This window comes from Microcaecilia unicolor, chromosome 2 (genome assembly GCF_901765095.1).
Source record: "Microcaecilia unicolor chromosome 2, aMicUni1.1, whole genome shotgun sequence".
NCBI classification, from domain to species: domain Eukaryota; kingdom Metazoa; phylum Chordata; class Amphibia; order Gymnophiona; family Siphonopidae; genus Microcaecilia; species Microcaecilia unicolor.
The window spans coordinates 218,688,245-218,715,791 of record NC_044032.1 but is presented as its reverse complement, the minus strand read 5'-3'; the positions used below and the strand labels follow the sequence as shown (position 1 = coordinate 218,715,791).

The 27,547-nt window shown below is 41.1% G+C and overlaps 1 protein-coding gene across 1 annotated transcript in view; it reads left to right on the top strand.

Annotated features, from left to right (window-relative positions):
* CEP78 (centrosomal protein 78) overlaps window positions 1–27,547 on the top strand; it is a 169,464-nt gene that overhangs the window by 47,240 nt on the left and 94,677 nt on the right. The window contains 2 exon segments of the mRNA XM_030193717.1: window positions 2,901–3,014; window positions 25,272–25,336. Coding sequence (XP_030049577.1) covers window positions 2,901–3,014; window positions 25,272–25,336 — 179 coding nt within the window.

Genomic DNA, 27,547 nt, shown 5'->3' with positions numbered 1-27,547 from the left:
GTCACAAGGAGGTGCATTGGGAATCGAACCCAGTTCCCCAGGATCAAAATTCGCTGCAGTAACCACTAGGCTACAGAGAGTTAAGCCTAGGGCTGCTTATTACCAAAGAGACTCCAATCCTTAATCAAATTCTTTATTTAATATAGATGGTATGATAAATCAATCACTGTTGAGGCGGATTAGGGATTCTGTATATACAGTGTGAATGTGTGCCTGTGATTAGCCCTTTTCCCAGAGAGGAGGAACTGTCCGTGTAATAATCTGCAGCAGTTGGAGCAGTGAAAAATCAGTATTGATTATTAATTCTGAGAGGAAAACACTAGCAGCAGTTCAGTGCCCCAACATGGAGAGTTCATTCTTTCTACATGCTGGATCTATGACCTAGGCAAGGCTTTAAACTGATTGCATACATACATGCGTACACACCATATATTCTACATGCTTTCCCTACTTGTTTGCCTGTAGTATATAGCTACTCTGAATAAGTACAAATAAAAATTATACTGAACCCAAACTTTGATGCACGACCCCCTGTATTATACAAAATATAAAGAAGACAGATGTAATTTCAAAAACTGATATATTCCAATCACTATATTACAAATTAACAAATACAAATAAAACAAAAAATGGAAAATATGATGCCATTTTATTAGACTAAATACATTTTTCAATGATATCATTTTATTGGACTAAATACATTATTCATTAGCTTTCAGAGGCCAAAACCTCTTTCTTCAGGTTAGGATAGGATATCATAACATCAGTGTACTGTCCTGACCAGAGGAAGGAGGTTTTGGTCTCTGAAAGTTGGTCAAAAAGATATTAAAATCAGTCCAGTAAAAAGATAACGCCATACTTCCATTTTCAATTTTTATTTATTAATGTTAACTCAGCTACCACACTACTTTGTCATTAAACTGAAACTAAAATTCTCTTTTCTACCTTGGTTGTCTGGCCATTTTACTTTTTTTTTTTTTTTTTTTAGTTGTGTTGATTCCAGTCTCTGGTTTCAGCTTTCCTTGTCTTCTCTTAATTCTCTTGCTAATATTTCTTGTCTGTTTACCAATTTTCTCTTCTCCTTTTCCTTTCAGCTTTCTTTGATTTATTTTCTGCCTATGTCCAGATTTAATTCTTTCTTACTATCCAGTTCTCAAAGTCCCTCTTTTTAGTGTCTACTTACAGCTTGCCACCTCTTTCCCTCACCCCAGCTCTCCTGTGCTACTTATTCCCCCAGTATCTCACTAACTCTATGCTCTGCCCCCCCCCCCCCATTCAGCATCTGCCATCTTTTTCCTCTTTCATCAATATCTGCTTTTTTTCTTTATCCCGTCTTCGTCCGGCATGTACCCTCTTTCTCTGCTGCCTTCCATCCAGCGTCTGCCCCCTCTCTCCATCCTTCCATCCAGTATGTGCCCTCTTCCCTCCTTTGCCCCAGGTAAAAAAAACAAAAATTAGGTTGTGAGTCCACTAGGGACAGAAAAAAAAAAACCTATATATGTATAATACGTAAACCGCTTTGATTGTAACACAGAAAGGTGGTATATCAAATCCCCATTTCCCCCTTGCATCTGGCCCCTGACACCCCCACCATTGCTGCTGCTTTCCCAGACCAGAAGCATCAACTGCGACAAAACAAAATACAGCCATCGCAGGACCTCCCTGTACATACTCGCAGTTGCCGACTCTGGCCTGGAATAAGAAATGTCGGGTGGACCAGCAGCCATGGGTGTATTGAGGGAGGTCCTGTGACGGCTGAATTTTGGTTTACCACTGCTGCTTCTGCTGGTTTGGGAAAGCAGCAGAAGCAGCGCAGAAGCAGCGGTGGAGGGTAGCAGGGTAGTGCGGGAGGAACTGAGCAAGTTCTGGTGTGTTTGCTGCACGGGGGACCTGAATTGCTCCGTGGCTGTTTACCAAAGGGTGTGTTGCCGCGCAGCTTAGAGGGAACAGTGGTTGGCTTATCTTTCCTTTTTTTTTTTTAAACCTCAGGAGAGCAATCTGAGGGGGGAAAATGCTTCTCCCAGCATGCTCAGAGGCAGGCAGTAACAACAAAGCTTCAAAAGGTAGTTGTTCATAAAGGCTAATTACGGAGGACCACAGAAATACAGGGATCTGATTGATTATACACAGCTTGATAAATATATGGACAAGTAATCTTACACAGACAGCATAAGCTGCCCCTTTAGTAGGGGCAGAACAGCTGGCAGTTATTTATCTTTAAGAAATTTAAGTACAAGTATTCAAATGCCAAAGTTAACCAAATCATGAAACATAGTTTAATTTATGCAAATATTTACTTGAAAGGAAAAAGTGGGACTTGATTAAAAAAAAAAGTAAAGAGGAACAAATATTTTTGTCAACCTGGAGAGAATGGAGGATTTACTGTTCCTTGTTTTAAAGATCTTAATCCTAACAACTTAAAAACCCATTTGTTAGAGTGCAACAGAATTAAAGGTCTTTGGTTATAGAAGAATCTGAATTAGAAAAGAATAATAGAATTAAGACATTGATATCAGAATTTTTTGATGTCTTAGTAGTTAATACACTTCTTTTCTAGTGAATAGGTTATACCTTGGCCTATGGTAAGAAGCTATAAAAAATCATGACCTCTCAACTCAGAGGCTTACAATAGGCAGGGATGTTAAATACATTGTGAAAATATATTTTAGTGTAATTTTTCAGTTTGTAAACCATTTAATAGTGTATAGAAAATGTTTTATTTTGTTATAACCTTATGAAGTTAATGGTAGTATTGTGACCTAAATTTATTAAAAAAAACCCCAAAATTAATGCATACTTTTTTTTGCAATTTGTTCTGTTCGTTGTGCAATGGCTTTGATTTTCTTTTCTTTTTTTTTGGTTTGATAGTGGTAGCTAAGAGTTTAACCTGTCTTTTACAGCCCTTGATCTACGACAGTGTGGCATTTCAAATGAAGGTGCAAAAGCTTTACTGAACGCTCTTAAGTCCAACATGACCCTCCTGGTACTAGATATACGAGAGAATCCATTAATTGGTATGTACTGATTTATCTTAGTTCTGTGTTGTAGATAAGTGGAATGCAGTAAGATACGTTTCCTTCTTCTCCCCCCCCCCCCCCCCCCCATTGTGCGCATGTGTGTGTATATGTGCGTTTTTTTGTTTGTTTTTGTTTTTAACATTATCCCAGTCAGATTATTCATAGTGGGCTTTTGATCTAGTGCATATGTTTGCAATTTTGTATCTAGATGCACTAAGGTAAATTCACCTTTTAAAAAAAATTCTTAGACTCTAGGCTGATCTGGGATTGTTCTCATTTGCTGCAGTAGCTGAAAATAATTTTTAGATAGCTAGTGTTTGTCGGAAAAAAAAAGTATGAAGGATGAGAGGTCATTAAATGTACGACACATTTCATGGTTTGCTCTGCAATCAAAACAGTAATATGTAACCCCCCCCCCCCGAGTGCTTTATTTTGGAACTGGGGAGGGTGCAACCTGAGTAAGGAAATGAAGAAAGGTGAACTGCAGACCTGGAGAAGAAGACAGGCCTTATGATGGGGAAATTATAGACAAAACATTACAAACATTTTTTGCAGAATTTTAAACTATTGTGCACAATATCTGGAAGTCCTCTTCAACACCAAGGAAGGGAAGGTCTTGTTCCATTCCTTACGTCAGATCAAGATTTGCACCCAGGTTCAGGGTGGGATTATAGGGAAGTCCACGACAGGCACTCTGTAGGTTGTTCCGTGGGCCTTGGATGCACATGGGTCCACTTCAGTTGGTGCAGGTGTCTTGCTGGTCCCTGGTCTCCATGGACTATGCTGTGCGCCTTCCTCCAATGGTTGCGGTGAGACAGTCAGCAGTGATGGCTTTCTCCGCTCAATCTGTAGGGGGGGCTTCCACTGGCATCCCTGACTGGACTGTGGTCACTACGGATGCCAGCCTTTCCAGCTGGGGGGGGCTTATTGTCTCCATCTCACAGTGTAGTGTCGCTGGTCAGCAGTGGAAGCCTCCCAGTCAATAAATCATCTGGAGCTCATGGTGGTTCAGCTGACGCTGTTGGCTTTTCATCAACTTCTAGCAGGGAGGCTGGTGAGGATCCTGTCGGGTAGTATGACAGTGGTGGCCTACATCAACCAGCAGGGGGTCACAAAGAGGGCTTCTCTGGCTAGGGAGGCTGACCTCTTGTTCAGGTGGGCAGAGTCTCATGTCCCTCTGCTTTTGGTGACTCACATTGCAGAGGATCTGAGTATTCGGGTGGATTTCCTCGGCAGGAGTGCTCTAGATCTAGAGGAGTAGCAGCTCTTGTTGGAGGCTGCCTAGCTTCTAACTTCGAGACGGGGGAGGGGGGTTCTGATCCTGGATCTTATGGCGACTGAGTGCAATGCTCAATTTGGTCGATTTTATAGCCGTCACCAAAACAGCACGGCAGAGGGTCTGGCTGCCTATTCCAGCGGTGGCCATCCAACGGCCTGCTCTATGTTTTCCTCCATGGCCAATGGTGTGCAGAATTCTTCACTGTATAGCTTGTCACCCAGGACTGGTGGGTGGTGCTGGTGGCCCTGGGTTGGCTCAGAAGACCGTGGTATGCCGTCTTGATTCATCTTCAGGTGACGCCTCCCTTTAGACTTCTGGTTCAGGGAGGCCTGCTGTTTCAGGGTCCCATTCTCATAGATGATCCCTCTCACTTTGGTTTTATGGCCTGGCTTTTCAGTGGTCGAGGCTGAGACAGAAAGGACACTTGGACTGGGTAATTACCACCCGTCTGCATACGTGCAAACGCTCCACGGCAGTGTATGCCAGGGTTTGGAAAACCTTTGAGCATTGCTGTAACGAGTGGCCCATTTCTCCATTCTCTGCTCCCTGGCTCAGATTCTGGCCTTCCTGCGGGATGGCCTTATGAAGGGCTTGGCCCTTAATTTTCTTAAAGTACATGTCGCTGCTCTCATGTATTTCCAGGGGCATCCGGATATAGTTTTTCCTCAGAGGTGTGAATCACTTAAACCCTCCGCGGGGGTCGGTTTATCCAGAATAGAGTCTCACCTTGATGCTGAAATCACTACAGGGGCCGCCCTTTGAACCTCCATGCAAGGCTTCACTTAAGGATCTCACTTTGAAGACTTTGTGCGCAGTAGTGTTGTAATATAATGTTGCATCTGCTGATAAGCATACCAGTGTTGAGGTTGCAGCAAATAAATTGTCCGTATTGTTTCATAAGATAACATTTGCGGGTCATCATCCTCAAAAGCATGTTATAGTAAAGCCAAACCTTGGGATGCCCAAATGTGGATCAGTCCAGGAGGAAAATCCTTATTCCCCACCAAGGGTAAATATTTAGATATGGGCCGGAGGAGAATATGGTTTAGCCCTATATTGCAAGCATGGATCAAATAAGATAAAGCCAAATCTTCTCCCAAATTACTTTAAAACTGATAGTCACAAAATTCTGAAGACTCAAAAATCTAATATCGGACGTAGCACGATTGACAGGCGGCATTATAAGCACGCAAGTCAAGCAGTCCCAAGCCGCTGTCTATGCGGAGGAGTTTCAAATATCTAAGGGCAAGGTGTGGTTTTTTTTTTGGTACCCCAAAGAAATTTTCTGATCTTATTACATTTTGTCAAATCAGTGTGTTAAAAAGTTGGTAAATGCTGCAAAGTATATAACCATTTAGACAATACCATTCTTAGTAAAGCAATCTGACCCCACAAGGCAGTCGCAATCACAGAGAGATTTTGTGTTGTGGAGAAGGCAAGTAATATTTGTGGTATAAAGGCGAGACAAATCCCTAGGAATGAGAAGGCCTAAATATTTAAGTTGAGAACATGCCCAGCTCAGGGAAAAAGTTCCCCTCTACCGGCAGTCTGTCAAGCACAACGCCTCAGATTTGTCCACATTTAACCACAAACCAGATAATTGTCCATATCTCAAGAGCACATCCAAAGTTCTAGGGAGGGAAACCTCAGGAGATGTAAACTTTGATGGCTTTAATTCGTTTATTCAGACCTTACATACACATGGTATTGCTCTTTAAACTAAAAGGCAAAACCTAAGGGTGGCTGATCGATTAGGTATAAACTCTGTTGTTTGTGATTTAACTTGTTTTGGACTGCTTTGGGTCCTACTGATCTGTACATTTGCTGTCAGGAATTTTGTAAGATAGAAAAGAGGAAGTATAAAATACAATTTGGATGTACTCTGTTGAAGTTGTTTACTTTTGCAGTGTGTGTATGGATGCCTGTTCTGATGTGTGCATGTAATAATGTTTGAATAACTGTCTGAGTCTATGGCTGTGATTTCTGAACATGCGGCATCATTAAAGGACAGACGTTTAAAAGCCTGGTTGGGCATGTATGCTGATCTCAACATTGACTTGCTCCCGTGATGATGCTATCCTCCAGAAAGGAGAAATGAGAGGAGTGGCCTAGTGGTTAGGGTGGTGGACTTTGGTCCTGGGGAACTGAGGAACTGAGTTTGATTCCCACTTCAGGCACAGGCAGCTCCTTGTGACTCTGGGCAAGTCACTTAACCCTCCATTGCCCCATGTAAGCCACGTTGAGCCTGCCATGAGTGGGAAAGCGTGGGGTACAAATGTAACAAAAATAAATAGTTTTGGCACAGTATAAGTCATCACAAGAACAAAATATCATAACTAATAAAGCAGTCTATTGGTTTTCTGTTTCAATAAATGAGAGATGTGCATGGAACCAAATATTTATTTTCATTATTTTGACTTATAAAACCACTTGTCCCCTCAAGACGGCCACTGCATGAATCTGACATACTTGCTGTTTCTCTGAAGTTCCTATCTTTTAGTGATGCCGAAAAGAAGGGGCCGGCCCTCCTCCACCGCTCCTCAGCGGCAAAACTTTCCCTCTAACCAGTCTACTTTGCAAACTTTTCTACAGAGGAACTCTGCTCCAGAGATGCCGGGGAATAGCCTGTTGGTCCGTTCTGGGGTGAATGGAGACCCCGCAGCGTTCCCAGAGCTAGAGCTTTCGCTCAGCCCCGATGTAAGAGCTCCTCCCCCTCAACCATCGGGCTGTAGTACTTCTTGGATGGCGTCCTCTCTCCCAAAGCCCACAAGTGGAACGGGGGAAGAGAGATTGGAGGTGCAACTAACCGGAGGAATTCGGACCGAAGGAGACTTAAACAGATAGAGTAGTATTATCTACTCTCGGAACATCAAAAGAGACTCCAGTAAATCCATTCTCTCCAGGCTGACTTTCTTCTACTAACACAGAGGTAACAACGACTTTTTTTTTTTCGTATATCATTGGATAAACCAAGTGAAGTAACGCTGGATAGTCTATGGACATTAATAGTAGAGTTGGGGAAAGCTATATCTCCACAGGTTAAAAAAACTGACTCAAGATTTATCAATATTAGAACAAAAGACACTGAGCTTAAAATGGATACAATAGTAAATAAAAATAAGGAATATGAAAATGAAGTCAAAGCGACACAATCGTATCAAGAATGTATGACTAGAGACCTAATATTCCTCAGAAGAAAAACTGAATCCTTGGAAAACGCTATAAGAAATAATAATCTTCGTTTTTTTGAATTTCCCCAAACAATTTGCGACTTCCCCAAGGGATATGCTAAGGAAATATATAAGAGACATACTGGGAGTAGCCTAGGAGGCCATTCCCCCGTTTTCTCAAATATATTATTTGCCAACAAAAACAAGAGACAGTCAGATTCAAGACCTTGATGTTTCAGAGATTTTAGAAGCTTCTGATAGTGAAACTGTAACATCGTCGACCTTACTTGCAACTGTGGCATTAACTCCAGATAAAAACTGGCTAATGAGACTATTCTTTCAGAATAGAGAAAAAAGTTTCCTTGGATTGAAAATTCGTGTTTTTCCTGATGTGACTAAAGACACTCAGAAACGTAGACAACAATTTCTTATGATGAAGCCAAGGGTTCTTCATTTGGGGGCGACATTTTTTCTAAGATATCCCTGTAAGTGCATTGTTAAGTACCAGCTGAATAAGTATGTTTTTTTTCGATCCACCTCAATTCACTGCATTTTTAACAGCTAAAGGGCCTATTGGGAGGGGTGAGAATAGCTCAGTGTAATATAAACTGGAACCTTTTTGGGAATCAGATTCTGCAAATTCCTGTTTTGTTTTCTAGGTATTTGAATTAAATATCCATATATGTAACATTTTGAGTCTCCAAATTGTGGACTTGAGGATAATCTGGTGAAAATATTTTCCTTGTTTTCCTTAATGTAAAATTTTGATTTTATATATTGTATAACGGAACCAGGTAACCTTTCTGTACAAGTATTATGTTTGATTGTTATTTAAAACTTTATAAATAAAAGAAAAAAAAAAACATTTGTCCCTGAAACATGCTTAAAACAGAGTATGTACAATGTAAATCTCTACAAAAGAAATGATGTGATTCCATGTGCCCCAGTGAAAGGAGAGTTTAGTTTTACTTCCATTTAATTTAAATATTTTCCATCTTAACACCAGGCTTCCCAAGACAGATTACAACAACAGTTAAGATGAACCCATCTTCACTAAGGTTTGGCCATCTGTTATTGTATTGAACAGTGTAGAAAAATGAGCATAAAATAGAGAGTTTATTATTGCATTTTCTACCAGCTGCAATAATTTTTAATGCTGTTTTAGTGATTTTCAGTTTTATTTAATGATATATATATCTACATATGGGGAAGCTTTCAAATAAATAAAAAAGCTGTCAAAAAACCCCCACTTCCTTAGCGTCCCTCCGGACCGGACCAGGATTGGACTGATGGGTTGTGCTCGCCTACCAGCAGGTGGAGACTGAGAAAAAACTCTGACTCTAGAGAGCCAATAGGAGCCCTGGCCATGTGACCTTAGCCTCAGTATTTTCTCAGTCTCTCAGCAGGTAGGAAGTGAGCCCATTAGTCTCTCTCCTTTTCTCTTTAGATATTACAGATATTTGTGATAATTCTTCTGTGCCTGGAATCTTATTTAGAGGCTTGACAGGGTTTCCTTTCTCTTCTTTCTTTGACAGCCTCGGGGGTGTTAAACTCGGGTGTCTCGAGTCCACCCCCCTTCCTCCCCATCTCCCTGGCTTAGCAGGGAAGGGCCGTCCCTTTCTCTGGAAAGGTGTACCGTCTTTGGGAGAGGCAGCCACTTTTAACAGGCAGCTGCTTTAAAAGAATTAAATCAAATAAAAGGAAATTCAAAGAAGCAGCCTTTCTTTCCCCAGACTTCTAACGAGCAGGCAGCTCCAGTGTTTTATTATGATTGAGGGGTTATAAAAAAAAAAAAAAACAAACAGAAGAAAATAATTCAGTATCTGTGACTTTAAACAGCGATTTTTCTCGTCAGATTTAATTTCCTCCATTGTCTTGCGTTTTGGTGGCGGCAGTTTAAACAAATGAAAAAAAAAAAAAAAAAAGAAAGGTGCGAACCGCGTAAGCGCGGCCACCTGTTTTTTCCGATATGGCTTAAAAGTTCAAACAGCTGCTGTCGGTCAGCGTCGCGCAGTTCACGCAGCCGGAATGTGTAAATTTTGCTCTCCCTTCAAGGTTTCTTCGGGTCCGGTGCTGCCTCCAGTTTTTTCAGGGCCTTTTTCGCCGGCTGTTGTTTCTTCGCCGTTCCACTGGGCTCCGCTTGTTCGGAGGTGTCGGGCGCGCTGTCGACGATCGCCAAAGGGCCAGTGGAGCGAACGGCGGCCATTTTGTTTCTCCCTCCATCTTATCAGTCGGGGATCTCTCTGCTGAAGGTAAGGCTGCAGTTCATAGAGCAGTTCGGCTCCAAGATGTGTACACTTTTGTATGTGCTGAACGGCGTATTCTAAAATGCTCTTCACATCAGCAGGCAATATTTGGTTGAAAGGGGGCTCCTTTCATATATGAATATATAACAAGCTTTTCTTCTTTTAAATTTCTATGTATCACGGGGCTGTTAACACTAGTTTTTTCTGGTGCTCAGTCATTTTTCATTGCCTGGTGGAAAATCTACATCTTATCATAATATCATAATTCATTTCAAGCATTTTTCTCAATAGCTGTAGTATTATACAGTGTTTTAAGAACTTTAGAAACTTTTTCTATAGGCATAGAGTAAATTTCTGTCTTTCTCATTCCCTGGTGAATAGGACTACATTGTCTAAGAGTCAATTGATTGGTACTTTGCAATTCTGACCATAATATCTTAGTTCCTTTCAAGCATTTTACTCCATGCCTATGATGTAATATAGTGTTTTAAGAACTTAACAGACACTCTCAATGGCTGTAGTGTTATACAGTGTTTTCTTTTTCCGACTTTAAGAAGCCTTCTCTAGAGGCATACAGTATATTGTTCAGATGCCATGGGGATATATCAGCTCTTTCATATTCTCTGAGGGACAGTCCTGTCTACCAAGCTCCCGGTCACTCAGCTGCCTTAGCAGGCATGCTTTATTCATGTCTTCCCTTCTTTTCCAACTGCCTTGAAGCCTCTCATATTTCATTTTAGCTTTCTTCTGGTTTTTACAGGACATATGGTCACTTAGAGGATAAAGTCATCCTTTCATTTAAAGATAGTGGACGGTCCTCAAACCATCTACTCGTGTTTGTCTCTACTCTATCAGTTCAGCATTGGCAGATTATAAACATCCTGGTTTGGTCCAGTATGCCTATACATACCATCTGCTATCTCTTCCTCTTCCTTAGAGACCTGATGTTATATCAAGCTTTCTTGAATTCAGATACAGTCTTGTCTGCACTGCCTTCACCAAGTGGCTGTGGCACAACTTCACTTTTTTCGTTACAGGTAATTTCCAAGTTTGTCCTTTTTCATTTTCATTCTATGCGCCTTCACTCCAGAGTGTTCTTTCAATTGGAAGGGGATTCACTCACTTCCTGTGTATTTATACCATAGGTACATAAGTATGGTTATGCTGGGTAAGGCCTAAAGTCCATCAAGTCCAGCATTCATATCTAATGGGCATAGGTACATAAGTTTTGCCATTCTGGGGAAGCTCAAATGTCCACCTTTCTACAGCCAGAACAGCATTAAAGAAAAAAAAAAAAAAAAAAAAAAAAAAACCTCTCACGAGAGTATCGAACAGAAATCTCTGCTCCAAAAGCAAGGCTTTGCAGTAATTCTGCAAACTAACGCATACAATATTTGCCATGGCTGTTCACCACTAGGAACACCGGGGACCCTGGGCCTAGGTTCGGTGTTTTAACCTGAAACAAGCTCAACATTCATATCTATTGGGTGTGAGTCTGGTACTACTACTACTACTTAACATTTCTAGAGCGCTACTAGGGTTACGCAGCGCTGTACAAATTAACAAAGAAGGACGTTCCCTGCTCAAAGGAGCTTACAATCTACATCTCAGTGAGGGAGGACGCATGACCGTGGTACGTGGATTAGTGGTATGTGGATTAGGGAGATCCAAGAAATTACAGGCCGGTGAATCAGACGTTCATACTGGGACAATTTTTTTCTGTCCGGAGCGTACTACCATAGCTGGTGGACTCCTATATTCAGAACTTTCTATATTCAGAACTTACCCAACTATGGAACGCCATAGAGATAGGGTTGGAGTTTGTAGCCCTATTTAACTGGTGTCCTTGGTCACCCTTCCTCTTCTCCTCAGGATCCAGAGAATGGCTAGTTTTTTGCTTATGCATTAACCGGTCATTTTCAGCAGTACTCTCTCTTCCGTTCTTTTATAGATCTAAGAGGATGTTCATTGCGCTCTTAGGGTCATTTCATTCTTACCTAGACGACTGCCTAATTGGAGAAAGTCTTATCAGCAGAGTTCTCAGGTCACGCACCGGGTGTTGCATTTCTTACAGTCTCTAGGTTGGGTGGTGATTGTAGCCAGGCCTCTCATTTGATCTCTCATTTGATCTCTCATCAGATATCTCTGATTTTCTCTTTGTTTAGTCAAGTTGGCGCACAGTCTTTTGTCTCCTCTGCAAACATCCCAGTTTATATTTTTCTTGGTGACCTTGGGCCTTCGGCCATTTCCTCGCTCTATTCTGCAGAATGCAATTTTACTTTCTAATGCCCAAGAAGGAATTTTCCTTCATCCTATTGCGAATCTCAGGGTCATCAATCGTGCTATTTAAGTGTCATCTAGTTATCTCAAGAACCTTAGTTCTGTCATTGGGATGCTTCGTGCAGTACACTTTTTGGCAGAAGCTTTTTTGTATATATTTTTTTTCTGGGGGACCTCAGCAATTCGTTTTACCTTCGGGTGAATTTTGTTTTCCCTACTGACAAACAAGGCGGAGAGAGCTATGTTGGTCCTTGCCATGGCAATGGGTTATGTCATCCGCCAAGGAGGAGTTAAGAGTATACTCTTGAGTTTGTACTCATTTTTTCTTAGTTGTGTCACCCTGCATTTAGGTGAATGGACTCTCATTTTTTCAGCCTTACTTCCTCACTGCGACACTTCAGGGCTATCTCTTTTTGCCTTCAGGCTCACGAACATTTCTTGCTTCTTCCGTTCAGCAACAGTCTTGACGGAGACAGGGACAGATGCCAACGTCCAGCAGGGGTTTTTCAGCCTTCTTTATGCGTTTCTTCCATTATCTCACTAGGTGTTTACGCAGAACCAAGGCACCCTTCTACATCCTGACCCCCAGTCACTCAAACTTATGGCGTGGTTCCTGGGTCTGCAACATCTTTGATATTTTCGCAGGAAGTACTTCAAGTTTTAATTGCTTCCAGACAGAAATCTACATTAAAGTCCTATGAATCAAAGTGGCGACGGTTCACTCTGTGGTACTCCTCTCGCCACTTCATTCCACAAACAGTATCCATTTTGCATGTTTTGGAATATCTTCTGCATCTTGCGAAATCTTGTCTGTCTTACTCATCCATTAGAGTTCATTTGGCAGCTCTATCAGTGATGCATGATACTGTTGACAACCGCACGCTTATGCAGCATCCACTGTCAAAGCGGTTTCTTAAAGGAGTCCTGCACCTGTACCTCCCGCTTCGTCCACCAGCTAGGTGAACTAGGTGAACAGACTCTTAAAGTTCTGTTTTCTAGTAGTCATAACTTTTTCTATAAAGTTTTCCTCTTCAAGCAGTGTTTCCCAGTAGCCATTGCAGGAAGTAGATCTATGTGTGGAATACTTCTATGGTTGGTGACTTCTTTTCGGTCTGCTGTAGTTTAAAGTTTTCACCTTTCCCAATCGGTTTTTTCTTATTGGTTTTGTCCTTCTAGCCAGTAGGCGTAAAAGTTTTTCTTTGTTTCTAACCCGCTATATCGCGAAGGATCAAGGAAATGAGAATGTCTATTTCTCTTCTCGCTGAGAGGGCAGTTCCACAGCGTATTACAACATATTCCACAACTTCAGAAGCGGGCTCTATTCTTACTACGGCGATTTTTGGTGCTCTCGGTGCACATTGGTAAGTTGGCAACTTAGTCCTAGTTTCATTTTATTTTGCTCATTGGGACACACTACATGTTAGTTGTCGCCAGGTGGCCTATGCAGCATGAACATTTCTCTGCAGTTTTCATAAGGTCCCTCCCTTCAGATTACTGCTTTGGTACTTCCCATCAGTCCAATCCTGGTCCGGTCCGGAGGGACGCTAAGGAAGGAGAAATTAGATCTTACCTGCTAATTTGCTTTCCTTTAGTCCCTCCAGACCGGACCAGGCCCCTCCCATGTTCTCTCTACTCTTTAGCTTCTTTTATTAAGTAGGAAGTGTATTCAGTAGGAAGTGTATTCATTCCTTTACGATTCGTGGAACAATACTATATATATACAGAACTTTACGTGGTCTATACCACTTCTCTGGTGGTTGCTGGTGAGCTCAATTGCTGGAATCTATCTATAAAACCTTAAATACGCCATACCACTTCTCTGGTGAGAGTTGTGGCTGAGCTCAGTTGCTGGAATATCTATAAAACCTTAAATATGATTTACCACTTTTCTGGTGAGAGTTGCTGGTAAGCTCAGTTGATGGAATATATATAAAATCTTAAGTGGGCCATACCACTTCTCTGGTGAGAGTTGCTGGTGAGCTATAAGACAAGTGAGCCATACCACTTCTCTGGTGAGAGTTGCGGGTGAGCTATATTATATGTGAGCCATACCACTTCTCTGGGGAGAGTTGCGGGTGAGCTATATTACATGTGAGCCATATTGCTTCTCTGGTGAGAGTTGCTGGTGAGCTATAGTACAAGTGAGCCATACCACTTCTCTAGTGAGAGTTGCTGGTGAGCTGTAATACATATCGGGCCATACCACTTCTCTGGTGAGAGTTGCTGGTGAGCTCTGATACTTGGCATTGCCGAGTGCTTTGTGGCTGCTAGGATTCCATACGGCACAGAAGGTCTTTCTTTCTTTCCTGCTTTGTTATTCAAATACTGAGGCTAAGGTCACATGGCCAGGGCTCCTATTGGCTCTCTAGAGTCAGAGTTTTTTCTCAGTCTCCACCTGCTGGTAGGCGAGCACAACCCATCAGTCCAATCCTGGTCCGGTCCGGAGGGACTAAAGGAAAGCAAATTAGCAGGTAAGATCTAATTTCTCCATAGGTAGTTATAATCATTTGCTATTCTTTTTACATAGAAATATTTTTGTCGTCATAAAAATAAAGGCATATAGTGCAGCACTGAAATCTGCAATAAAGCATTTCAAATAACAAAGCAAGCTCTGGAGCACTGACAAATACATTTTGAATATAACCCCCCCCCCCCCCCTCCTTTACCCTCCCTGATCCTTTTCTAACAGAGAGAATGCAAAACCTAGGAGGTTTAATAAAACAATATAAATCTTACAAGTTTGCTGCTGTTTTCAATAGTGATTGCTACTTTGTTCTGACCAATATGGCACCAAGCGCTGCCTACTGCCTTCAGCACAGATAATGGGCCAGATAGGCTCATGCCATCTCCTGTCATTAAATCTCCTTGGGGAGGGCCTTCAGGTAGTGGGAGAGCGGAGAAGTTGGGCTGGCTTGGCCTGGCCTGGCAGGACCAGCTGTTCGGTGGTGCTTGTGTGTGTGGGCAGCCAGAGAGTAGTCATGGGGGGGTGGTTTCATTCAGAACCAAAAACTGAATCTGTATTTTGGGCTTGTTTTGGTGCCGAAGCTGAAATTTGGTCGGCCTCTAATTACAGCTAATACAGACTCAAATTTATTGTATAATAAAGATATTCAAAATCCAAATGTATTTTGTTGTTCCACCATTTGAGAAAAGACTTCGCAAGACCCTTAAATGGACTTTTATCTCTGGTTTCTGTTGGGCCTGGAAAAAGAGCAGTGAAAAAACTTCCTAGGGAGAAAAAAAAATCACTACTTCAAAAACTGGTCTCAACTAAAAAAGTGAACAAACTTCGTGCAGCTTGGATCTCATTGTATAGGATTATCAGTCAGAAGTGAATTTTCAATGTTTTCAGATGTGATTTTTTTTTTTCATTTTTATTCTGTGTGCATGTTTTGTGGAATGTATTTTGGTATTCAAAATTCAAAGTGAATGGGCTTTGTTGGCATTGCTGCACCAGGAGCTGTTGCGCGGCTGGATAAGAGGTCCTTAATATGCTGTATGACTCTAATACCATATTTATTTCTTCTGTTTTTGTTTTGAAATATGCCCATGCACCAAAATGGAAATGATTTTGTACTAATGGGATGATCTTATTTTATTCAAATAATAAAATACTACAAATTATATATATATATATATATATATATATATATATATCAAAGGCAACACCAACGTTCTATGAAGCCTCCAGCCGGAAGTGTGAAGGGGGCGAGATATCCGGTTTCCCTATGAGTGTCTGCCCCGCCCTCTCTGTAACACAGTCAGTGAAGGAAAACAGCAGAGCACGAAATCAAAACGCTGGCTCTGTAACAGTGAAGGATTCAGAGGGGGGAGGGGACAGCAAAGCACGAAATCAAATCGCTGGCTCTGTAACAGTGAAGGACTCAGAGGGGGGAGGGGAGAGAGGCCAGAGGGCAGGGACACACAGACTCCCACATGCACACAGAAGAAAACATTGCTAGCCCCCGTTTCATTTGCATCAGAAACGGGGCTTTTTTACTAGTATATATATAAATTAGAACTAGAGGACATAAAGGTTAAAGGGAGGAAGACTCGAGAATAATGTCAGGAAGTATATTTTCACCAAGAGGGTGGTGGATACTTGGAATGCCCTACTGCAGCAGGTAGTGGAGATGAAAACCATAACAGAATTAAAAAATTTGTGGGGTAAACACGTAGGAATCATGTTTAGAAGGCATCGATGCAAAGAAGCGTAGCAGACACTAGGTGGCAACACTGGTAATTGGGAAGCAACGCTAGTACGGGGCGGACTTCTACAATCTGTGCCTTGATTGTGGCTTCATAGATTTGGATGGACTGGAATGGAGCTTATCAAGGGCTTTGATAACAACTTCAAAAGTTTTTGAACAAGGACAGTGCCAGGCAGACTTCTATGGTCTTTGCCCTGAAAGTAGCATGGACAAGTCAAGTTCAGGTATATGTATATTGTATCTCCTTTATCACCTTGCACCTTATGTACTGAGTTTATCTCTTCGGGCAGACTGGATGGATCGTACAGGTCTTTATCTGCTGTCATCTACGGTACGGTCCATCTAGTCTGCCCAACAAGATAAACTCATTTTATATGGTGCTATATACATTTTACATGGTACTGTGTTACTATATATTTGGTTTTTCATTACTTTTAGGACCAGTTTGGGGAAGTGCATAAGAAATGTTTAATTTGTTCACCTCTTTTAGTTGTTTAGTTGAGACCGGTTTTTGAAGTAGTATTTTTTTTCTCCCTAGTGAGTTTTTTTCAATGCTGTGGTCTCAGCAGAAGCCAGTGATAAAAGTTTGTTTAAGTGTTCTATGAAAAGTCTCTGACTCTCCTTGAACAGTTGAGGCTTCACTTATTTAAATACTAGTAAAAGAGGCCCGTTTCAGAGCAAATGAAACGGGCGCTAGCAAGGTTTTCGTCGCCAACACCCCCCTCCCTGGCCAACCCCTTCGTTCTTCTGCCATTGCTCCACCCCCAACGTCATGACGTTTGACGCGAGGGCGGGGCCCGGAGCGATTTCCCACTCCCCTGCCTCCCTCCCTGCCAACCCCTTCGTTGTTCTGCCATTGCTCCGCCCTCGAGGGCGGTGCCTGGATCGATTTTGGTGGCTTCACCACCACGAACCTTCGAACCTTTTTGAAGGAAGTCAGAGCTTGGCTTCAGTGACGTCAGTGTCCTCAGAACATTGAGGGTGAGTTTTATTATAGTAGATATAAATGTTAAATGGTGGAATAGCAAAATTTGGATTTTGAATATAGTTATACGTTTTGCTATCCATAGAGGTTTTTTTTTGTATAATAAAGAGAAATATGACCATGTATTTCTATTATTTGTAGCTGAACATTGGCTTCTGGTATGCTCTTGTATATATTTTAAAATTCCGATCAATACACATCGTTTCACATTTTGGTATACCTGGTTATTTTCTTCGTTATTTGACTCTATATATTCCTTCTCGATATCTCCTGCTCTTCATAAACAACTATTAACTATTTCTTCACATTGTAAGATTTGTTTTGACACTACTTGCTGCTCCTCCTTTTGTAGCTCCCACGTTGAGGAATTCACTGCCTCTGTAAGTCAGATTGGAGTCTTCCTTGGGTAGGTACAAAGTTCACCCAGAGCTTTTAGCCCACTATCATAGTAGCCCTTTATTCATATCCCCTCACTGTTGGTAGTTGATCAGTGGGAAGCACTGATTTTTTTTAGTCTTGTTTTACTCCCCTTCCTTTTGTTTACCTTCCGTCACTCATTGTTGCTCAGATTTTATTTTCATTCCAGATTTCTAAATCAAAAGACTGGTTAATTTAATCTTATTGTAGCTTGCGGAGCTACTGCTAGTGATATGCAACTTATCCTTAAAATCGAGCGTGGTACCGGAAGATTGGAGGGTGGCCAATGTAACGCCCATTTTTAAAAAAGGCTCCAGGGGAGATGCGGGAAATTATAGACCGGTGAGTCTGACGTCGGTGCCGGGGAAAATGGTAGAGGCTATTATCAAAAACAAAATTACAGAGCACATCCGAGGACATGGATTACTGAGACCAAGTCAGCATGGCTTTTGTGTGGGGAAATCTTGCCTGACCAATTTACTTCAATTCTTTGAAGGAGTGAACAAACATGTGGACAAAGGGGAGTCGGTTGATATTGTGTATCTGGATTTTCAAAAGGCGTTTGACAAGGTACCTCATGAAAGGCTACAGAGGAAATTGGAGGGTCATGGGATAGGAGGAAATGTCCTATTGTGGATTAAAAACTGGTTGAAGGAGATCTTGGCGCCTAGCTGAGGTGGTTTTATTATTAAAGCCACATAAAGACCCACAAAGTTGTGGCTCATATAGGCCTATTTCCCTGCTGGGGACTGACTATAAAATATTGACCACCATCTTGGCTGCCCGACTGCAGAAAGTACTCCCATATCTGGTTCACGAGGACCAAGCCGGGTTCATAGCAAATAGACAGACCTTCGACAATACCAGGCGAGCACAATATCTATTGGATAGAATTAAACAATTGGGACATCCGGCAGTGTTTGTGTCACTGGATGCCGAGAAGGCGTTTGATAGAGTGCTGTGGCCCTTCCTGTTTGAACTGCTACGGAAGGTTGGAATTGGCGGGCAATACTTAAGCTGGGTCACGGCGCTCTACCAACGGCCGATGAGTCGGCTGCGAATTAATGACACGACAACAGAGCCTTTTGAATTGTTTAGAGGTACAAGACAGGGATGTGCCCTCTCCCCATTACTGTTCGCACTAGCCATGGAACCACTAGCAATCTTGATCCGAGCAGAAGTTACAGTACAAGGCATTAGAATTGGGAGGCATGAAACCAAACTACTGCTTTATGCAGATGATATACTGCTGACACTGTCGCAACCTGAGATATCGTTGCAAGCTGTAATGCAGATAATTCAGGGATACGGTCAGGTGGCGGGTCTCAAAATTAATATGCAGAAGTCTGAGATCATGCCCATACAGTGCCCGAATGAGCTACAGGAACAGCTACAAACCTCCTTCCATCTTCTCTGGTCGCCCCAGTATATTAGATACTTGGGGGTTAATTTAACGCCAGACACTGGGGACCTATTTCGAGAGAACTTTTTACCTAAACTACGCGAACTTTTGCAAGAATTGGACAGATGGGGAGGGTTACACATGTCATGGATGGGTAGAATAGCAGCGGTTAAGATGACACTACTCCCCAAACTCCTGTATCTGTTTATGGCAGTGCCAGTTCATATACCATACACATTTTTTCACACTCTTCATAAGAAAGTGTTCGCCTTTATCTGGCGTAGAAGACCTCCTCGAGTGGCTCGTAGTGTCCTCTTTCAACTACGGAAAGATGGGGGTATGGGAGTGCCCAACTTTAGCCTATATTATAGAGCTGCCCTATTTCAGATGCTATCCACAGTACAGAGAGGCCCGAATAAGCGGTGGACCTACGATGCGCAATGGGGCTTAAAAGGGGTGCCAATATGGGCAGTAGCGTGGCTCCCCTTACCGCTCATACGAGACCTTATGTCGGAAATACGGGGTCCGATGGGGGTGATCCTGGGGGAATGGGTTAGATGTAGAGCGGCATGGTTCCCTGGGCGTAAATATCATGTGATGACCCCTATCATTTTTGCAACCGACTTCACTCCAGGTCGGATAGATGGGGTATATAGACATTGGTCTGCAGCCTCGTTGCGCTTATTGGGCCAAATATGGGAAGATGGGAAATGTCATTCATTTCACACACTCCAGGAAGAATTTGGGTTAGGGGACAAAGATTACTTCTCGTACATGCAGATTAGAGACTTTATACAGAGAAAAGCGAGAGAGGACTTATCCCTTGCAGACACAGAGCTTGAGTTAGCCATCAGATCAGGGGAAGGTAAAGGGGGGATATCCCGCATTTACAGAGCTCTGTTACATAAGACCCAACCACTGGGCAAATACATTAAGAAGTGGGAGACGACACTGGGTGCCACATATGATCCACAGGTCTGGAAAAGAATATTTAAACGTTTATTGGCATTTTCAGTAGCTACTCCTTTACTGGAAAATGGGTATAAGATGTTGTATCAATGGTATATGACCCCGAGCCGACTTTTCCGCATTTTTAAAAATGGATCGGCACTCTGCTGGCGTAGGTGCGGGGCAGAGGGTACATTCTGGCATATCTGGTGGGATTGCCCAATGATACAGCAGTTCTGGCAGGACTTACAGTCCAGACTGCAGAGCGGGATGGGGCTGGTGATAAAGTTGGAGGCTGACATATGTCTGTTAAATTTAGTTGCAAAAGAGAGTAAAGGCTCCTGCTCAGCACTTTTACGATATATTGTTACAGCAGCCAGGACTTTAATTGCAAAGTACTGGAAACAACAGACACTACCCACTGTGGACCAAGTGCTCACTAAGGTGGACTATTGCTGTATGATGGATAAATTGACTGCCATGCGAAGAGGAGGAATGATGAGATTTCTTAAAACCTGGTCCACTTATGTAGAGTGGCGAGGGCTTACAGAATGAGGAGTATATTTGGTGATCTTGGTGGCAAAACAATGTGTAACCTTTTGATGATGTGTTCCTGAGAGGGGGGGTAGGGGGGAGTTCAGGGGGGTTTAATGTTTTTTTTTTTTATTTTTTTTTATTTTTACTGGTACTGCATAATGTATGGCATACACTGTCAATACGCGTTAATGTATGCTCTGAAAATTGTTAACTTTAATAAAAAGATAAATAAAAAAAAAAAAAATTAAAAAAAAAAAAAAAAATGTTGAGTTCAGTTCGGGCTTAGCATGTGGGAAAGTCCCGCGTTTCTTGCATAAAACCCAGATTTTACTGCAGTTTAGTAAAAATGACCTCTTGTTTGATTGAACTCTGTAGTGAAGATAACCAAAAAATGAAAAACAAGAGAGAAACAAGTGAAAAAAATATATAATACACAATCCTATAAAACTGTGGGCATGTCTAACAGAACTTTTACACAACTTGTAGGGTGCTGTCTATAGTTTGCAATCAAGGTCTCTGTATTTTTGTACTGTGTCAGTGTCACATGAAAATACTTCGGATCTCCTTTTCAAAATGATTTCTCTTGTTGCTTGATAGTGGTAGATCACTTGTATAAATTAATCCCCTGGGTTTTCCATGCTTTAGAATTATGGCCAGAATTATGTCTTTGTGATAAATCATGAAAATACCATTCTGCATATTTTTTATCCAGAGAGACTTAGAAAAATAATAAGATACATGATCTGCAAAATTCATGGAACACCATGTCTATGTCAAGAACTTGTCTTTGTGCTCATTTTGAAGTATGGAACTTTAAATGTATCCCAAGAGGGGGCTTGGGGGTCAGATCTAGATTGCAAAATTGGAGATAATTTGAATCATGTTGAAAAAGCAATTTTGAAAAGGGTCTACATTTCAAGCATTGCCATGGGAAATAATAAATACTGTAGCATTAAAAAAAAAAAAAAAAAAAAAAAAAAAAATAAAAACTGGTTGAAGGATAGGAAACAGAGAGTGGGGTTAAATGGGCAGTATTCACAATGGAGAAGGGTAGTTAGTGGGGTTCCTCAGGGGTCCGTGCTAGGACCGCTGCTTTTTAATATATTTATAAATGATTTAGAGATGGGAGTAACTGGCGAGGTAATTAAATTTGCTGATGACACAAAGTTATTCAAAGTCGTTAAATCGCGACAGGATTGTGAAAAATTACAAGAGGACCTTACGAGACTGGGAGACTGGGCGGCTAAATGGCAGATGATGTTTAATGTGAGCAAGTGCAAGGTGATGCATGTGGGAAAAAAGAACCCGAATTATAGCTACGTCATGCAAGGTTCCACGTTAGGAGTTACGGACCAAGAAAGGGATCTGGGTGTCGTCGTCGATAACACACTGAAACCTTCTGCTCAGTGTGCTGCTGCGGCTAAGAAAGCAAATAGAATGTTGGGTATTATCAGGAAAGGTATGGAAAACAGGTGTGAGGATGTTATAATGCCGTTGTATCGCTCCATGGTGCGACTGCACCTTGAGTATTGTGTTCAATTCTGGTCTCCGCATCTCAAGAAAGATATAGTAGAATTGGAAAAGGTGCAGCGAAGGGCAACTAAAATGATAGCGGGGATGGGACGACTTCCCTATGAAGAAAGACTAAGGAGGCTAGGGCTATACAGCTTGGAGAAGAGACGGCTGAGGGGAGACATGATAGAGGTATATAAAATAATGAGTGGAGTGGAACAGGTGGATGTGAAGCGTCTGTTCACGCTTTCCAAAAATACTAGGACTAGGGGGCATGCGATGAAACTACAGTGTAGTAAATTTAAAACAAATCGGAGAAAGTTTTTCTTCACCCAACGTGTAATTAAACTCTGGAATTCGTTGCCGGAGAAAGTGGTGAAGGCGGTTAGCTTAGCAGAGTTTAAAAAGGGGTTGGACGGTTTCCTAAAGGACAAGTCCATAAACCGCTACTAAACGGACTTGGAAAACTCCAAAATTCCAGGAATAACTTGTATAGAATGTTTGTACGTTTGGGAAGCTTGCCAGGTGCCCTTGGCCTGGATTGGCCGCTGTCGTGGACAGGATGCTGGGCTCGATGGACCCTTGGTCTTTTCCCAGTATGGCATTACTTATGTACTTATGTACTTTATCACTCCTTGTGTGACAGTGTTGCCTTATCTTTATTATTAGTTATTTTCTCCCTTAATGTTTTGAATAATTCTGTAACAGCTGTGATTTTAATTAAGGTACAATGAGGCATATTTTCAAAGCACTTAGCCTCCCAAAGTTCCATAGAAACCTATGGAACTTAGCCTCCCAAAGTGCTTTGAAAATATGCCTCATAGTATATCAAATAAAATTGAACTTTGAACCTTTGTCCAGTTCCAGACCTCCTGAACTACTTTTGGTACCACTTGGAGTTGTCTCATGACTAATCCTGCCACCCCATCTCCTTTTTCAGAACCCAGTGTGGGATCTGTCAACGTAGTTCTTACTCAGCTTGTTCAAATTCTCCTGCGATTTTATTTATTTAATCATTTATTATCCTCTTACACCTAAGCAGAGTCCAATAAAAACATTCATAAGAAAACAACAAAAAAAACCCCAAAGATGCCTTCTAAACATACCATTAAAACAACGTTCAGCGGGCTTGTCAAGATGGCGGATTGACTGGAGGATGCCTTTCTAGCTCCTGAACCTTTCCTTGGTGGGAATTTGTTTTTGGATTCTGAATTAAAAATACTTCATGTTAATAATGCCGCACACCAAACGGAAAGGAGCGGTTAAGAGCTTACCGGCAGTGGCTTTGGAAACCGCTCTGCTTCAGACGACGCTTGATAGGTATGCCACCAGCACACCATGGATGACTGGCTTGAGTGGAATTCCCGCTGTGGGATACGTAGGTGGAATGCCACTCACAGGGAAGTGTAACAATGTTATCATCGCCGGAACTTAATCCCCTGCCTTGCCCAGCAGGTCTCAGAAGTGAGCTAGACTTCCTGGAGGCGTCTGACGATGCACGAAAGGAGATCTGCCTGCCGGAGCCCAAACTGATACGCTGGGAGAAAATACCAACTTTGAGCTGAAAGCCCCCGAGGTGGTAACTTTAGATACTATCTGGACGGCGATACAAACACTTACATCCACGGTTGCTCCAATTGTGAGTAAATTAGATTCATTAACTTCTGCTTTTGAGACTTTTAAGAAGGAGTCGGTAAAAACGAATATAGCTGCCCAAATGGATATCTCTGACCTAAAAGTTAAAACTGATATGCTTATAAAGGATAAATTGGTGACACACCGAAAGATTGAACAAATTGAAAATTATAATAGGCGTTTGAATTTACGCCTTTTGAACTTTCCAAGATCTGTAGAATTAAATGCGATGGCAATGTTTAAAAAATATCTAGTGGATATCCTTCAATACTCCCCAGACTTAATTCCCCCTGTTAGTAAAATATACTATTTACCCGATCCAAAACGTGGGGAAAAATTGAAGGAAGCTAAGGATTTGCAAAATTTAACTGATTTCCTTGAACAATCCAGTACTACAGTTTTGGAAAGGAAAACATTACTTGTCTCGATGGTGTTTGAACAAGATTTAAATTTGTTATTGAAAATATTCTTTAGAAATTCAACAAAAATTTTCCTTGGTGATAGAATTTGGATCTACCCGGATGTGGTGAAAACCACCCAGGATAGACGTAAAGCTTTCCTGATGCTTAGAGGAGAGACATGAAACTTGGGTGCTAGATTTCTTATTTCATATCCCTGTAAATGCTTAGTAAATTACTTAGACAAAAAATATGTTTTCTTTGAACCAGAGCAGCTGAGAGAATTTTTGAAAATGAAAAAAGTTACTAGGTAGTTTTCTGAATATTAAGAAAATCTGGATTAAGGTTTAAAAATGTGGATATCTCCAGGCCTTCTATGTCATTAGTTTTCATTTTCTTTTATATATACCACCAATGTTACTTATGATTAGGTGGTATAAGAAAGAGTTAGATATTTATCTTTTTTCCTTTTGTTTCCTCTTAATTTTAAGAGAGACAAACTTTGTGTTTTCCGTAACAAGATGTAAATGCTTGTACTCTAACTTTGAAATTTAAAAAAATAAAAAAATAAACAACGGTCAGCAAATAAATTCAGCTCTGCTTTTATTTACCAAAAGCCTGCAAAAAGAATTATGACTTCAACTAGCTGTAATCTCATCTGAATGCTTCAAAGCAAAGGGCAGTTTATTCCAAAGCAGAAGACCTACACCTGAAAGACTCCTTCCTCTGTCATAATGTTTTCTGTGCAATGCTGGCACACAAAGCAGTCCTCCCTCCACCTCCCCTTGATCTCTGTGGCCTTGCAGGCTGATACAACTATAAAGATTGGGACAGATAAGGCGTTCCTATACTGATCATGGAGAAACTCCCCATTACAGGTAAGCATTTAGTCTATCTGATTTTGAGCAGTGTTTTCTAGTTCTGGTATTTTGCTGACTTTGTTTCAGTTTAATGCTTCGAGCCATCTACGGTCTGTGTATGACTTAAATTAATAAGAAAAGGTTTATTTTAAAAATGTCACTGGCATGTGTTGATCTGTTGTTTCTCTTCATTCTTTCTTTGAGGATTTTTATTCTATTGTTGGATTTTTTTTGTGTGTGTGTGTCTTTGGCTAAAAATTAAAACATAAAAAAAACTTTTCCAAGACATCATTTCCTGTCTCTGGTCTTAATATGAGTGTATTGACCATTAATTTATAATTTTCAGCAGTTAACATTTAATTTATTCTTCTTAGATCATGCTTTGCTGAAAGCAGTTATTGAAAAAGTTTTGGTGAACGCAAATGGTATTAATTCTGAGGTAAGTTTTCCCCCCCCCCCCCACCCTTGTTTTGGTCATGTAATTCTGTGACTTTACAGAGACTCGTGTATGGGAACCAGCTGTATATGAATTGTTTTTCAAGTAACTGTTAGAATAACCTATGCTAATCTCTTTAGGTCTTTTATAAAAAAATTGGTCAACTGAAAAAATATTTAAAATAGTAATTAATTTAATAAAGTAACAAATGCAATTGTTCACATAGTTTGCAAACACACTTTTTTTTCTCTTTGATTATAACTGTGTCCAGAGGCCAAACATGTGAAAGACTTCAGTACTTGTAAGAAGTTTTATGAAAACAGTATAGATTAGGTAAATGACAACATAAGCAATACAATTTGTTTTACTTTCCTTTTAAGTTGAATGTGAATCACTGTGATACATTTTTTAAAATTGGACTAACTTTAATATGGGACATCATAGCAAGGATCTGGATTTCCTACCAAAATTTAAACTATAAAATTTATACTGCTTTGTCTCCTTTTGATTACCCATCCGCTGCCCTTACCTTTGTCTTGAGACTGTCATTGAAATACGTTTAGTGTTTCACAAGCACGCAGCAGCAATGATGAGCCAGTAATGTCTTTTAAAATTTCTTTAAAACAACCTTATGAGGAATTATAAACAGCCGCTTAGGTAAAAATTATAATACTGTTTTGGGGGGATTTTTTTTGTGGGATGCTGTGTATCTCTTGGTTTAGCTATATTATTTTGCAAGAAAGGGAAGGGAAATGGGACTTGAGGTTTTTGCAACTACATTCAAAGCGGTTTACATATATTCAGGTACTTATTTTGTACCTTGGGCAATTGAGGGTTAAGTGACGTGCCCAGAGTCACAGGGAGCTGCAGTGGGAATCGAACTCAGTTCCCCAGGATCAAAGTCCACTGCACTAACCACTAGGCTACTCCTCTATTTTTGTTTATTAGGTGGAATAAGTACATAAGTAATGCCACACTGGGAAAAGACCAAGGGTCCATCGAGCCCAGCATCCTGTCCACGACAGCGGCCAATCCAGGCCAAAGGCACCTGACAAGCTTCCCAAACATACAAACATTCTATACATGTTATTCCTGGAATTGTGGATTTTTCCCAAGTCCATTTAGTAGCGGTTTATGGACTTGTCCTTTAGGAAACCGTCTAACCCCTTTTTAAACTCTGCCAAGCTAACCGCCTTCACCACGTTCTCCGGCAACGAATTCCAGAGTTTAATTACGCGTTGGGTGAAGAAAAACTTTCTCCGATTTGTTTTAAATTTACTACACTGTAGTTTCATCGCATGCCCCCTAGGCCTAGTATTTTTGGAAAGCGTGAACAGACCCTTCACATCCACCTGTTCCACTCCACTCATTATTTTATATACCTCTTTCATGTCTCCCCTCAGCCGTCTCTTCTCCAAGCTGAAAAGCCCTAACCTCCTTAGTCTTTCTTCATAGGGAAGTCGTCCCATCCCCGCTATAATTTTAGTCGTCCTTCGCTGTACCTTTTCCAATTCCACTATATCTTTCTTGAGATGCGGCGACCAGAATTGAACACTACTCAAGGTGTCCATTTTACTTTACAAAATTTGCCCTGAAGCAGGCAAGTAGCCAAAACATGTTGGGCTAATAGGACTAATGAAAAAGTATTTTGGATCTAGTAATTCCACTTACTGTAAAGTTGTTTTGGATTTATTAAAGACATTTTAAAAGTAACAACTGGCTCATCATTGCTGCTGTGTGCTTGTGACATACCTGGATTGCAGCATTTTTGACCTCTTATTTTTTATGCTATTAATGTTTCACATATTTATTTTGATATTGTGCTCTGTTGCTCATACCTGAACTGAAGAAGGTTCTGCTTTTGAAAGCTTGCCAAATGTATTTAGTCCAATAAAAAACAAATTGCCTTATTTTCCTTTTGTTTTACTTATGTTTATTATCTTCTAACATACTAACTTGAATTCTCAACAGCTCTTCAGTTTTTTTCTGGCCATTCTCTTTAACCTGTATCCACAAGGGGGTTATCTACAGACCTCCGGCACAAATGAAGAAGCTAGACAAGGATCTGATAGAAGATATTCAAAAGATTGGTATGAAAGGGGAGTTCCATATCATCAAGCTGATCAATCCATAGACTGGTGGGTTGTGTCCATCTACCAGCAGGTGGAGATAGAGAGCAATCCTTTTGCCTCCCTATATGTGGTCATGTGCTGC